The sequence below is a fragment of the Cetorhinus maximus genome, chromosome 21 (assembly GCF_964194155.1).
Source record: "Cetorhinus maximus chromosome 21, sCetMax3.hap1.1, whole genome shotgun sequence".
Taxonomy (NCBI): Eukaryota; Metazoa; Chordata; class Chondrichthyes; order Lamniformes; family Cetorhinidae; genus Cetorhinus; species Cetorhinus maximus.
In genome coordinates, this window is record NC_135899.1 from 84,843,040 (window position 1) to 84,856,806 (window position 13,767).

Genomic DNA, 13,767 nt, shown 5'->3' on the forward strand with positions numbered 1-13,767 from the left:
AACTCTCAACCCTCAGTAGATGTCTCCCTTTAAATTGAGGGACAGCTGCACTGGCCAGTCCACTCCAGTTTCTGGTTAGTGGTAACTGCCAGGATGTTGATGGTGGGAGATTCAGCAGTGGTAATGCCATTCAATGTCTTGGGGAGATTAGATTCTTTCTTACCTGGAAAAACTCAGCAGGTCTGGCAGCACCGGCGGAGAAGAAAAGAGTTGACGTTTCGAGTCCTCATGACCCTTCAACGGGTTCAACGTGGTTCTGTTGAAGGGTCATGAGGACTCGAAACGTCAACTCTTTTCTTCTCCGCCGGTGCTGCCAGACCTGCTGAGTTTTCCTAGGTAATTCTGTTTTTGTTTTGGATTTCCAGCATCCGCAGTAGTTTTTTGTGTTTAGATTCTTTCTTGTTGGAGATGGTCATTGCCTGGCACTTGTTGGTGTGAATGTTACTTTCCACTTATCAGCCCAAGCCTGAATGCTGTTCAGGTCTTGCATATGGGCATGGACCATTTGAGTAACAATTTGAACTGTCTAGCTATTTAAATACTTCATCGTATATATCACGAGAGTTCAATGAGATTAGATTGAATGATCAGAATATAATTGTCCAGCACATGGTTTTAGATTAATACAGTGGGGCACAATAACTTTGCAGAACAAGGACACTTTCTTTCTCTCTCTCTCTCTCTCTCTCTCTCTCTCTCTCTCTCTCTCTCTCTCTCTCTCTCTCTCTCTCTCTCTCTCTCTCTCTCTCTCTCTCTCTCTCTCTCTCTACCCCCTTTTGCTGCTGATGGTGCTATTGAACTTCTAGGAGAATTTAGATAAAGCATAATTTTGCTTTGAATTCCTAGATTTCAAATATCTTCTACTAATTGCAGGGCTGATTCAAGCAATAATTATGTGACTTAGGATCCATGAGTTAAAAATATTATCTAAAAAGACTGGTATTTTGCAGTGATGTGGTTGGCATTAAGTGTCTATATCTTGTTGGATCTTTGAATGAGTCACATGTGCTGTGGATAAAGGGGAACTGGTGGATGTTCTGTACTTAGATTTCCGGAAGGCATTTGGTAAAGTACCACATCAAAGGTTATTGTGGAAAATAAAAACTCATGGTATAAGGGGTAACATATTGGCATGGATAGAAGATTTGCTAGCTAGCAGGAAGCAAAGAGTTTGCATAAATGGGTCTTTTTCTGGTTGGCAGGATGTGACAAGTGGTGTGCCACAGCGATATAGTGCTGAGGCCTCAACTTTTTATAATTTATATAAATGACTTGGATGAAGGGACGGAAGGAATGGTTGCTAAATTTACTGATGACACAAAGATGGGTAGGAAAGACAATTGTGAAGAGGACATAAGGAGGCTACCAAGGGACATTAGGTTAAGTGAGTGGGAAAAGATCTGGCAAATGGAGTATAATGTAGGCAAATGTGAAACTGCCCATTTTGGCAGGAAGAATAAACAAGAAACTTGTTATCTAAATGGTGAGAGATTGCAGAGCTTGGAGATGCAGAGGGATCTGGATGTCCAGGTGCATGAATCACAAAACACTAGTAAGCAGGTACAGCAAATAATTAGGAAAGCTAATAGAATGTTATCATTTATTGTGAGTGGAATTGATTACAAAAGTAGGGAGGTTATGCTTCAGTTATACAGACGACAGGTGAGACCACATCTGGAACATTGTGTACAGCACTGGTTTCCTTATTTAAGGAAAGATGTAAAGGCTTTAGAAGCAGTTCAGAAAGTTTACTAGACTAATACCAGGAATGTGCGGGCTGTCTTCAGAAAGGTTGGACAGGTTAGGCTTGTACCATGAGTCTAGAAGAGTAAGAAGTGACTTGATTGAAATCTTTAAGATCCTGAGGGGTCTTGACAGGGTAGATGTGGAGAGAATGTTTCCTCTTGTGGGAGAATCGAGAATGAGGGGTCACTGTTTAAAAATAAGGGGTTGCTCATTTAAGACAGATGAGAGTTTTTTTTCTGAGGATCATGAGTCTTTGGAACTCTTCCTCAAAAGGCGGTGGAAGCAGAGACTTCGGATGTTTTTAAGGCAGAATTAGATAGATTCTTGGTTAACAAGGGGCTGAAAGGTTAGTGGGGGTAGGCAGGAATGTAGGGGGGGTAGGCAGGAATGTGGGGTTAAGGTTACAATCAGACCAGCCATTATCTTATTGAATGGTAGAGCAGGCTCGAGGGGTCTAGTGGCCTACTGCTCCTAATTCGTATGTTTGTATGTCTTGGGCTTGAGAGTGATGTCTTCCTATGGAACTCTATCCCAGCACTTTCAGGATATCTTCAGCCAAAGTCTGTATGCAGGTCTGCCAATGCTGGTTTACTTGTGCTTTGACAGCTTTGTCCATCGGTTCTGTCACCTCTGTTTATTTGTGACCGTGGAAACACTATCATCCTTGCAGTCAGCTGGGGATTCTGAATTACAGTGACTAGACAGTGGTCCTTTTGGGTGAGTTTGCGCTAATATGGTGTGAAGTTTGGCTCCCTACTGGTGTTAAGCTTGTATAATTTATGATTGTTTTGTTCAGGCCACACTGATTCTGAAGTGAAGTAATTGTAATACAAGAGTATATGGGTAATCACTTTATAGCAATCACTTGCTCTTCACGTATTAACCCTTAATCAGGATCCATAATGTGCAAGTACAATTGATTGCTGTTTCACGCAGGTAACGGAGTACAGATTTGACTGATTGCTTGTCCTTGAATACTTATTCAATGCGATTAACAGCTCGAGGTGATAAGTGTGTAATGGTCCGTAAGAAACATGTAGAAATCTTTTGAAAGCTGGTAAACTAGGAAATAATAGGATAGGTAAAATAAGGAATTCAAAGCAATTTCACTCAAAAGCAGGCTTTCCTAATATTCAGCTGATTTATATGATAAATTATATACTGACATTGCTTTCTACAAAAAATCACTTATTGACTTCATAATTTGGGTGCTGGTCAGAGGCCCAACAGTTTTGATATAACAAATTCATCATGTAATAGCTAGTAGTCTTGTGCATTCTGTTTAGTTCTTAATTAATTTTGTAAGGATTTTGTTTTAAGAACGTTAACATTTTGTTGAATTTTGGTTGGATCTGCCGTTGCAAATTTAGTAAAAGTCTCATGTATGGTAGCCAGAATAAACAGTAACCCAAAATTACGGTTTTTTAAAATTAAAGTATGAAAGGACAATACATTTTTAAAAATGTAAATATGCTCACGGGGTGTGGGAGTCACTGGCTAGGGCAGCATTTATTGCCCATCCCTAATTGCCCTCAAGAAGGTGGTGGTGTGCTGCTTTCTTGAACCGTTGCAGTCCATCTGTAGGTACACCCACAATACCATTAAAAAGGGTGTTCAAGGATTTTGATCCAGCGATAGTGAAGAAATGGCAATATAGTTCCAAGTAAGGTGGTGTGTCGTTTGGAGGCAAATTTACAGGTGGTCATGTTCCCATACACCTGCTGCCCTTGTCCTTTCAGGTAGTAGATTTCGAGGATTTGGAAGGTGCTGTCGGAGGATGGGAAAAAATTAAGATGCCCTGTACGGTGCTTCTCGGTGACTTAATGTATAAATATATTGTCTGTTGTGGCATTGAATCATAAGTAACTGGATGGTCCCATAATCTTATCTGTGGTGAGTAACTTGACCTCAGCTGGTGCTGGTGATGTGCTTCTATTCACCTCTGTATCGCTCGGCTAGAGATGAAAATATCAATCAGCCTCGTTTCTGGATCTGTGATTGTGAAATTCAATTCTGTTCTAATATTTTGTGTTCTGAAACTTTTAAATGTTAATGTAGGAAGTATTATGATTGATCTGACATTTTGCTAATTTATTGGAATCCTTAATATCCAAATGGCTTGTCATCACAGACTGCAGGTTACTGGAGTTCGGTGACAATTTATAATTAACTGATTGTGATGGCGCAGAATTTTCTGATTAAATAAATGCATGTGAACAAAGCATGCCCTTATTAATGCACAAATCTCATTGAGGAACAGATAAGCCGTGAATTACAAAGTTTGTGGATGTTTTGCATCACTCATGAAAGTGGCTTCTCACATTTAACCTTTGATTTTCTGTAAAATTATCGTAAATGCACATTAATTGCCCATTAATCTCACTACAGTAAGTCCAGTTTTTTTTATAGTGCAAGTCGTCATCTTTTCTGGCCCAAAAGATCAACAATGTAAATCTCATCTTGTATGTAGTGAATCGTTGGGAGATTTTCAAAAAGGTCGTTTTAAATTTTGACAATTTTTTTTCTTGGCCCTTTCTTCCTTAATCCAATTTTTCTTTCCTTCCCTTTATTTCTGTCTGTATCTGATTTGACTCTAATTCAACTTTATCTATCCCTCCTGTTCATTTCTTAATCCTTAAATCTGGTTGGCTAAGGAACTACGCAGTTAGCCTTGTCACTCCCCAGGTCCCAGATGTCCCTTTGCCCTGCTTGAGCCATTAAATGTTTGCAGTTGCAGCAACTTAGATTCATAGAGTTTTCATGAGAGTTATTTACAACAGAGAGGGAGGCCACTCAGCCCACCGAGTCCATGCTGGCTTCCCCACGGAGCAATCCACTGAGTTGCACTCTCCCACTTGGTCCCTGCAGCCCTTAAAGTTTATTTCTTAAGTCTCCATTCAATTTCCTTTGACACCATTGATGGTTTCCTTATCCACCACCCTCATGGGTAGCGAGTCCTAGTTCATTTCCACTCACTGCGTTAAAAAGTTCTTCCTCACATTTCTCTGCATCTTTTGCCCAAAATCTCAAAATATTAGGGCAAAAACAATTTGAGCTGTGGCATGGGGGAATAACAAATGGCATACATCACAAGATGCCCAGCTCTAGAAAATTCTGGAGCAGTTTTATGAATTGGGCTTGCATTTGAAAACAGTTTATTAATACTGTTACTATTTACAGTTCCAGGCAGTGGGCTTGTAATAATCTATCTATAGGAGGAATGATGAAGGCACTGTGCTGGCATTAGAAAGTGTCTTGTATTCCTGTGTTAGGAGTACTCTAATGCTACGTCATTACAACCTTCTAAGGGGACTGGTATTAGCTGCCTTTTTTGCAGATGTCCTTTATTTTCAAAATGTCTATCGTATGTGCCGTAAAAACTTTCAGAAGAAGGGGCGTTGTTTAGTTCGTATCCATAGCAACAGAAAATCTGCCCTACCTCCTCCAATCCCTGTCACTATGGGTACTGGGTAAAGAAAGAGCTCTTCATTCCACAGAAGCACTTTCTTTTACTCCACCTGCTGCTGTTTCTTGCTGACCTGCATGCACTGATCTCATGAGAATTTGCGGGCAGGGAAAGAGCAAATCGTAAGGGGAAGTGATAGTGAATCCCGACTTAAAGTTCCAGATAGGGCACTGTGTTTGAGTTGTGAAAGGACTTGGTGCATTGAAAGCTGCCTGTAGGGCATCAATTCGGTATCTGTCGGCGTGACATCAGTCGTCTCAATTTCTCTGCCCCTCTCACCCACTCTAATCTGTCTCTCTCTGAACTTGCTGCACTCCGTTATCTCGGGTCCAACCCTGACATTGTCATCAAACCTGCTGACAAGGGTGGTGCTGTTGTTGTCTGGCGCACTGACCTCTACCTCGCAGAGGCTGAGCGTCAACTCGCAGACACTCTACCTCCCCCTGGATCATAACCCCACCACTGAACATCAAGCCATTGTTTCCAGGACTGTTACTGACCTCATCTCCTCTGGAGATCTTCCTTCCACAGCTTCCAACCTGATAAGTCTCCCAACCTCGGAGGGCCCGCTTCTACCTCCTACCCAAAATCCACAAACAGGACTGTCCCGGCAGATCCGTCATGACAGCCTGTTCCTGCCCCACGGAACTAATTTCTTGCTATCTTGACTCCATTCTCTCTCCCCTTGTCCAGTCCCTTCCCACCTACATCCGTGATTCCTCTGACACCCTACATCATATCAACAATTTCCAGTTCCCTGGCCCCAACCGCCTCCTCTTCACCATGGATGTCCAATCCCCCTACACCTCCATCCCCCACCGAGATAGTCTGATGGCTCACCTGTTCTTCCTCGAACAGAGGCCTGAACAATCCCCATCAACCACTACTCTCCTCTGTCTGGCTGAACTTGTTCTCACACTGAACAATTTCTCCTTAAACTCCTCTCATTTCCTCCAAATAAAAGGTGTCGTTATGGGTACCCGCATGGGCCCCAGTTATGCCTGTCTCTTTATGGGGTATGTGGAACATTCCTTGTTCCAGTCCTACTCCGGCCCCCTCCCACAACTCTTTCTCCAGCTTCGGTGCTGCTTCATGCTCTCGTCTGGACCTGGAAAAATTTATTAATTTTGCTTCCAATTTCCACCCCTCCATCATTTTCACATGGTCCATCTCTGACACTTCCCTTCCCTTCCTTGACCCCTCTGTCTCAATTTCTGGTGATAGACTGTCCACCAATATCCATTACAAGCCTACCGACTCTCACAGCTACCTTGACTACAGGTCCTCACTCCCCGCTTCCTGTAAGGACTCTATCCCATTCTCTCAGTTCCTTCGCCTCCGTCGCATCTGTTCTGATGATGCCACTTTCAAAAACAGTTCCTCCTGACATGTCCTCCTTCTTCCTTAACCGAGGTTTTCCACCCACGGCGGTTGACAGGGCCCTCAACCGTGTCCGGCCCATCTCCCGCGCATCCGCCCTCACACCTTCCTCTCCCTCCCAGAAACATGATAGGGTCCCCCTTGTCCTCACTTATCACCCCACCAGCCTCCGCATTCAAAGGATCATCCTCCGCCATTTCCGCCAACTCCAGCATGATGCCATCACCAAACACATCTTCCCTTCACCCCCCTGGTGGCATTCCGCAGGGATCGTTCCCTCCGGGACACCCTGGTCCACTCCTCCATCACCCCCTACACCTCAGCCCCCTCCCACAGCACCTTCCCATACAACCGCAGAAGGTGCAACACCTGCCCCTTTACTTCCCCTCTCCTCACCATCCAAGGGCCCAAACACTCCTTTCAAGTGAAGCAGCATTTCACTTGCACTTCCCTCAATTTAGTCTACTGCATTCGTTGCACCCAATGCGGTTTCCTCTACATTGGAGAGACCAAACGCAGACTGGGTGACCGCTTTGCAGAACACCTTCGGTCTGTCCGCAAGCATTACCCAGACCTCCCTGTCGCTTGCCATTTCAACACTCCACCCTGCTCTCATGCCCACATGTCCATCCTTGGCCTGCTGCATTGTTCCAGTGAAGCTCAACGCAAACTGGAGGAACAGCACCTCATCTTCCGACTAAGCACTTTACAGCCTTCCGGACTGAATATTGAATTCAACAATTTTAGATCATGAACTCTCTCCTCCATCCCCACCCCCTTTCCGATCTCCTCCCCCCCCCCCCCCCTTTTTTTTTTCTCTTCCAATAACTTATATAGATTTTTCTTATTCCCACCTATTTCCATTATTTTTAAATGTATTTCCATCCATTGTTTTATCTCTACCTTTCAGCCTATTTCGATTCCTTCACCCCACCCCCACTAGGGCTATCTATACCTTGCTTGTCCTGCTTTCTACCCTTAATTAGCACATTCCTTTGATAATGTCATCACCTTCAACACCTCTTTGTCCTTTTTGTCTATGACATCTTTTGGCTATCTCCACCTATCACTGGCCCTCTATCCAGCTCTACTTTCTTCCCCCCCTTCCCCCCCCCCTAAACCAGCTTATATTTCTCCTCTTGTATTTTTACTTAGTTCTGTTGAAGAGTCATACCGACTCGAAACGTTAACTCTGTTCCTTTCTGCAGATGCCGCCAGACCTGCTGAGTTTTTCCAGGTATTTTTATTTTTGTTTTGGATTTCCAGCATCCGCAGTTTTTTGCTTTTATCATTTCGGTATCTATGGTTTCAGATTTGTTTCTTGAATACTTTACCATATAATAAATATCCTGGTTTATTTCTTGGGTGTGTTTGTACAGTTGTTAGGAATATCTGGTCTTATTCATATCTTTTAGAGGTATAACTTTTAATTTTGGGAATTGAATTTTTAAATGTAAGATAAATGGAAGTCCAGAGACTGATAAAACACTCCTCAGGTAATTATGAATCAAAGGGGGAGTCCTGTTCACACCCAGGATTATAGTGGCCTCTCCGGATCTCCTCTGAAGGATCCGTTTGTCACTAGGCATCCCAGTAAAGCCTTTGAAGTTGGAGTGTAGACTGGGGAGGTTTAAATTATTCATGTAGTGCCCCAAATGAAAGAAGCTGTGAAAAGCACTTCTAAACAATGGGTGATCTATTTGGGCTTCTTGATGGGACCAGCGAATCTGGTAAGATTGCAGTTGTCCCCATTTGAAATATAAGTTATTCATGTGGGCCACAGAGTTAAAAGGATGTTTTGAGGATAAAGATAATTGGTTTGAATTTCTGTTTGGAGCACCCCTGATGCTGTGGAAATTGGTTATGCAGCAAGGTACTGTTTTGCTTTGGTTTTAATCTATGTGATTTATCACAGAAAAACACAAATGATTTAGTTTATAGTCATTTGGTAGTATAGAGCTCGAGCATTGCTGTAAAAAGAAACATGTTGAAACTTTTTGTCTTGCACTCATCAGGACACTTAGCAAGAATAACCAATATAAGGGGAAAACAACAATGTATGCTGTATGAGAAGATAGTGCTGGTTGGTTGGCAAGTGGACTCTGATTGGCAGAAGCACTGCCATTGCGTGAATCGGTACTCATTGAACTTATGAGCTCGGCAACTCATTGAGTTCAGTTTTAATGACACCATATATGCCCAAATAGATGGCGCCATGGGACTCCCTCTAGGCCCAGGGCTCTCAAACACCTTTATTGGGTTCCATGAGAAACATGCCTTCAATGGATTGACACCACACCTCTAACCTCTCTCATATTTCCAATATGTGGATGGTACGTTCGCTATATTTAAATCTGCAGTTGCATGTAATAATTTTCTTGCATGCCTTAATGGGCTCCATCCTGCGCTCAAATTCACCTTTGAAATGGAGCAGTCAAATAAACTCTGTCCTTGATGTACTAATTGAGAACTCTGTCAGAGGATTCTCTACCATGGTCTACCACAAGCCTACCTTTACTGGTCAGTATACGTGTTGGGATTCTTATAGCTCCACATGCTGTAAGATTGGCCTTATCAGCAACCTTGTAAATAGGGCCGGAGCCATTTGATCACCATGTAAGCTTGAATGTGAAATAGGGCGCATCGTGCAGGATAATGGCTACCCTGATCAGATCGTTTTGCACCGTATATCACTCATGAATGGGCCTAAGGCCGTCACTTTTGGCCTGCCTCAGATTACCCTAGAGGGGCAAAGTATCTCAAAAATTTGAGCAACAGGTGAAGCTAGCTGTTTCACCGCAAGTGGTATTCACCACTAGCAGATGCTGCCGTGAAGCCAAAAAGACGTTCTACCTATCACACAAATGAGTAGTGCGGTTCATGAATTTCAGTGCCAGTGTGATGCCAGTTGTGTGGGCTGTACGTTCCAAAGACTGGCTGATTGTATCAAACAACATGTCCCAGCTGCTGTTTGCAACAGGTAAGGTGCAGACTGCCCAACCACCCCGCGCTTGCAAAATTCAAAACACGGTGTCCAACATTAGATGTGATTCCACGACTGGACAACATTTGCTAAATAATTCTCAATGTGCTAAGAATTACTCTGACAACCAATTTTAAGATTGTCAGTTGGGCTCGCAGTGTGGCGCATTTGTGTGTACTGGAAGCTACATATATTAATATACAGGGTTCTGCTCTTTACAGACAGAACCTGGTGTACACTGTGCCCGTTTCAGCTAAACAAAATAAGTGACAACCATTCGCTGACTCATTCCTCGGGGCAATGCCTTGACCAATCAGAATCCAGCTGCCTGGTTTAAATTTCAAACAATGCTTGGCAGTTAATTGTTAGTCACCATCAATTAGTGCATTCTCCATGGCAAAGCCTCTACCAGTCAGAGTCCACTTGCCAACCAATTAGCACTCTCTTCTCATACAGTATAAATTGTTGTTGTCCTCTTATATTGGTATTCTTGCGCTGTGTCGTGATGAGTGCAAGATGAAAAGTTTCAACATGTTGAAAAAAGGGGAGACAACACTCAATGTTTTAGTTGGTGTTTGGAGAAGGCATAAAGATAACCTACTAGAGCAAAGGGTCATCAGAAACACAGGGTGGTTTTTGATTTAAAGCCAATAATCAAGAATGAGTGAGGTGGGGGAGTACACACTCACAGAATTATTACAATGCAAGAAGAGGCCATTCGCCTGTTGTGTCTACATTGGTTCTCTGAACGAGCAGTTCACCTAGTGCCATTCCCCTGCCTTCCCCCCCCCTAACCCTGCACATTCTTCCTTTTCAGATAACAGTCTAATTTCCTTTTGAATACCTTGATTGAACCTGCCTCCACCACACACTCAGGCAGTGCATTTCAGATCCCAGCCGCTCACTTAAAACAAAGTTTTTCCTCATGTTGTTTTTGTTTCTTTTGCCGATTACTTTCAATTTATGTCTCCTTGTTCTCGTTCCTTTCACGAGTGGAAACAGTTTCTCCCTATCTACTCTGTCCAGACCCCTCATGATTTTGAATACGTCTATCAAATCTCCTCTCTGCCTTCTCTTCTCCAAGGAAAACAGTGCTAACTTCTCCAATCTATCATCATAACTGAAGTTCCTCATCCCTGGAACCATTTTTGTGATTCTTTTCTGCACTCTCTCCAATGCTTTCTCATGTTTGCTGAAGTGCGGCGTCCGTTGAGGTCAAACTATTGTCTTATACAACTTCTACATAACCTCCCTTTTTTGCTTTTGCACTCTATGCCCCTGTTAATGTAGCCTAGGATACTGAATGCATTATTAACCACTTTACCACTCTCTCAACCTTTCTGACCACCTTCAATGACTTGGCATATATACACCCAGGTCCCTCAACTCCTGCACCCCCTTCAGAGTTATGCATCTTCATGTTCTTCCTACCAAAATTGATTGCTTCCCATTTCTCTCAATTGAACTTCATCTGCCACTTGTTCGCCCATTCCACCAACTTGTCTTTGTTGTTTTGAAGCTTTGCACTATCCTTCTCTCAGATCACAATGCTTCCAAGTTTCGTATCATCAGCAATTCTTGAAATTGTGCTACATACACCAAGGTCTAGGTTATTAATAAGATATTGAAAGAGAGTCAGAAGGTTGCTTGGCTGAATGCTAGTGGCATGTCTCTGAGATTAGTTGGAACACTAAGGGGAACAAAAGTGAATTTCGGAGAGCTGTGGCATTCCTTAGGTCCCAGGAGAAGTTAGTGAACTCTCAAGATCCTGTAACACATGGGGGAACTCTTGGGTAGAAGTAAAAGTGGAAAAGTTTTAAGTATCAGTATTTACATTTTGTTGAGATTTTTAACTCTGAAGTATAAGTGTTTACAAATATAGTGTTAAGTTAATATTTGCTTTGTTTAACTCTTGAATAGTAAAGTTTTTAAAATGTGAAATCTTGTGGCGTAGTTCCTTCAGTTAATAACTGAGTTCAAATTTCCCTTGAAATGTTATTGGTCTCTATGGAGATCGAAACACAATATATTGTGTGATGCAACGGAAAATATGACTCTACTTAAGAGCTCACATATTTAATATTTGTAATAATATTGCTCACCACTTTACAAAACGGCCTTCAGATAATGTAACTGCCCTTTCCGCTTGCCCAAACTTCATTATTTGTATCTTGGATTTTCAAATAGAGGTCTGTAGGAGGAATGTCAGGGTACCTTGAACTCCTCGGATTTCTGTCTCTCAACAGATCTCTGACTTTTTCTGTAAAATGTTGGCTTTTTTGCACATTATTAGAATACAGCAACAAAAGTATTTTTCAAAAATGCTACAATGGTGCTGCTTTTTTCATTTGGATAGCTGTTATCCAGAATTTAAGGAGCAACTGCTCTGGTTGTGTGGCATTATTTGCAGGGATTCTCTGCATCAAGGTTTAAAATTAAACAATTTATATATGACGCTTGTACCCTACTTCCCACAGTGGATTTGCAGTGCTTCATTTGTTTATGATACAGGTTCTCTAAGTCATTTAACCACCTTACTTGCAGTTCACATGCATTCAGAAAAGAAGTTTTTCTGTTGTTTAATTATTGGATATCAGTTTACTTGATTCAGTGGCAAGTCATATGAACATAAATCCGAGGGAAGAAAATTGAGTGAATTTGTAGAAAAGCAGCTACACGTGGATACTCTCCTGATTATTTCATGTGGTGTCCTTGTTTATCGAACATTTTATCCTTTGATATCCAGCTAATTGTTCTGTCTAGGATTAACCATGCAGCTGCACTTAATACTTTCACTCGGTACAGTTAGTGATGGGCTTGTCTATAAATGAGGTCTCACATGTCAGTTTGAAATAAATCAGCAGTTTGAGAGTATTTGACATCACATAACCTTTTGTGATCAGAATATATAAGGCTGTGAAAATCTTTTCAGACGTAATAGCCTTGGAAGACAAACGAGCATCGTTGTCCTATACCTTGAAAGGAGAGAGAATCCCGAAACTCGACTTCAATGGAAAATCCACAGGATTCACAGGAGCGACCTGTAAGTTATGTGATGCTCACTTCTGACTAAAGCCATAATGTTACTGGATTTTTATTGTGTTGTGTTAAATCTTGGTTTCCAGTGAGGCAGTTAGTATTTATTTAACCATGGTTCAATATTTTATGTGGATAATTTCTTTTAATTTCAGTTCTATTTCTGAAGTGAATATGCTGCAAAAGCAGTCCTTCCCCCTTCACACGCGCGCGCACCCGCGCACACACACACACACACACACACACACACACACACACACACACACACCCCCCCGCCCCCCTCCTTTTTCATGCATCCACTGTTTCATTCTCTCTCCCTCTACCTCTTTTGCTGCCCCTTCCCACTCCGCTACCCTCTACTGGTCACAGCACAGAAGGAGATCAATTCAGCTCATCATGGCAACTCACCTAATCAAACTCCCCTGCCTTTTCCTCTTAATTCTGCAAAGTTTTTCTCTTCAGATAATTATCCAAGTTATTTTCTGAAAACCACAATTGAATCTGCCTGCACTGTGTACTTTTTTATGCAGCAAATGGTTAGCTCTATCCCTGTCATTGCAGGTAAGGATCCAACTCCCAAGTTGATCCTGAGTGTGTGATGGGGACAAGGGATACCGATTTAAGGTGATTGGCAAAAGACACAACTGCAAAATGAGGCAAAGCTTTTGTACGCCGTGAGTGGTTAGGATCTGGAATGCACTTCCTGCAAGTTTTTTCCTCATTGGCAAAAGTAGCAATGGCAGTCACTAAAAAATTACTTCCTTATGTATTCACCAGGGGAAAGTAACCAATACATCCCGCCTGCCTGCATACACAATAATTTAAGTGATATTACTAACTGACAATTGAGAGAGGGGTCTTCAGACAGAGTTGAAAGTAAAAGTCTGCACTGATGGACCGCACAAAAGAAAAGAAAATTTCAAAGAAATCACCCTTCAGTTCATTAACTGTTCATTTTCCATTACAATCCTGTTATCCCTTTTATGGTTCTCAAATTCTGACTACACTCCTGCAGTTCCACAATCGGGAGAATTTTTATTTGTGTTCAGCCTGCGATTATGCTCACTTCTAGCTTCTTCTTTGCTCCTCTGAGCACTTTTTTAATATGTCTCTGCATATTCTTGCATCTATCCCATCACTCCCTACACCCCGACCT

At 42.2% G+C, this 13,767-nt stretch overlaps 1 protein-coding gene across 3 annotated transcripts in view; it reads left to right on the forward strand.

Annotated features, from left to right (window-relative positions):
* Positions 1 to 13,767, forward strand: part of LOC144696090 (protein phosphatase EYA3-like) — a 64,922-nt gene that overhangs the window by 15,873 nt on the left and 35,282 nt on the right. For all 3 annotated transcript variants that reach the window (XM_078567339.1, XM_078567341.1, XM_078567340.1), the window contains exon 2: positions 12,508 to 12,618. In XM_078567339.1, coding sequence (XP_078423465.1) covers positions 12,586 to 12,618 — 33 coding nt within the window. In that variant the 5' untranslated portion in view covers positions 12,508 to 12,585. The remainder of the gene's footprint in view (positions 1 to 12,507; positions 12,619 to 13,767) is intronic.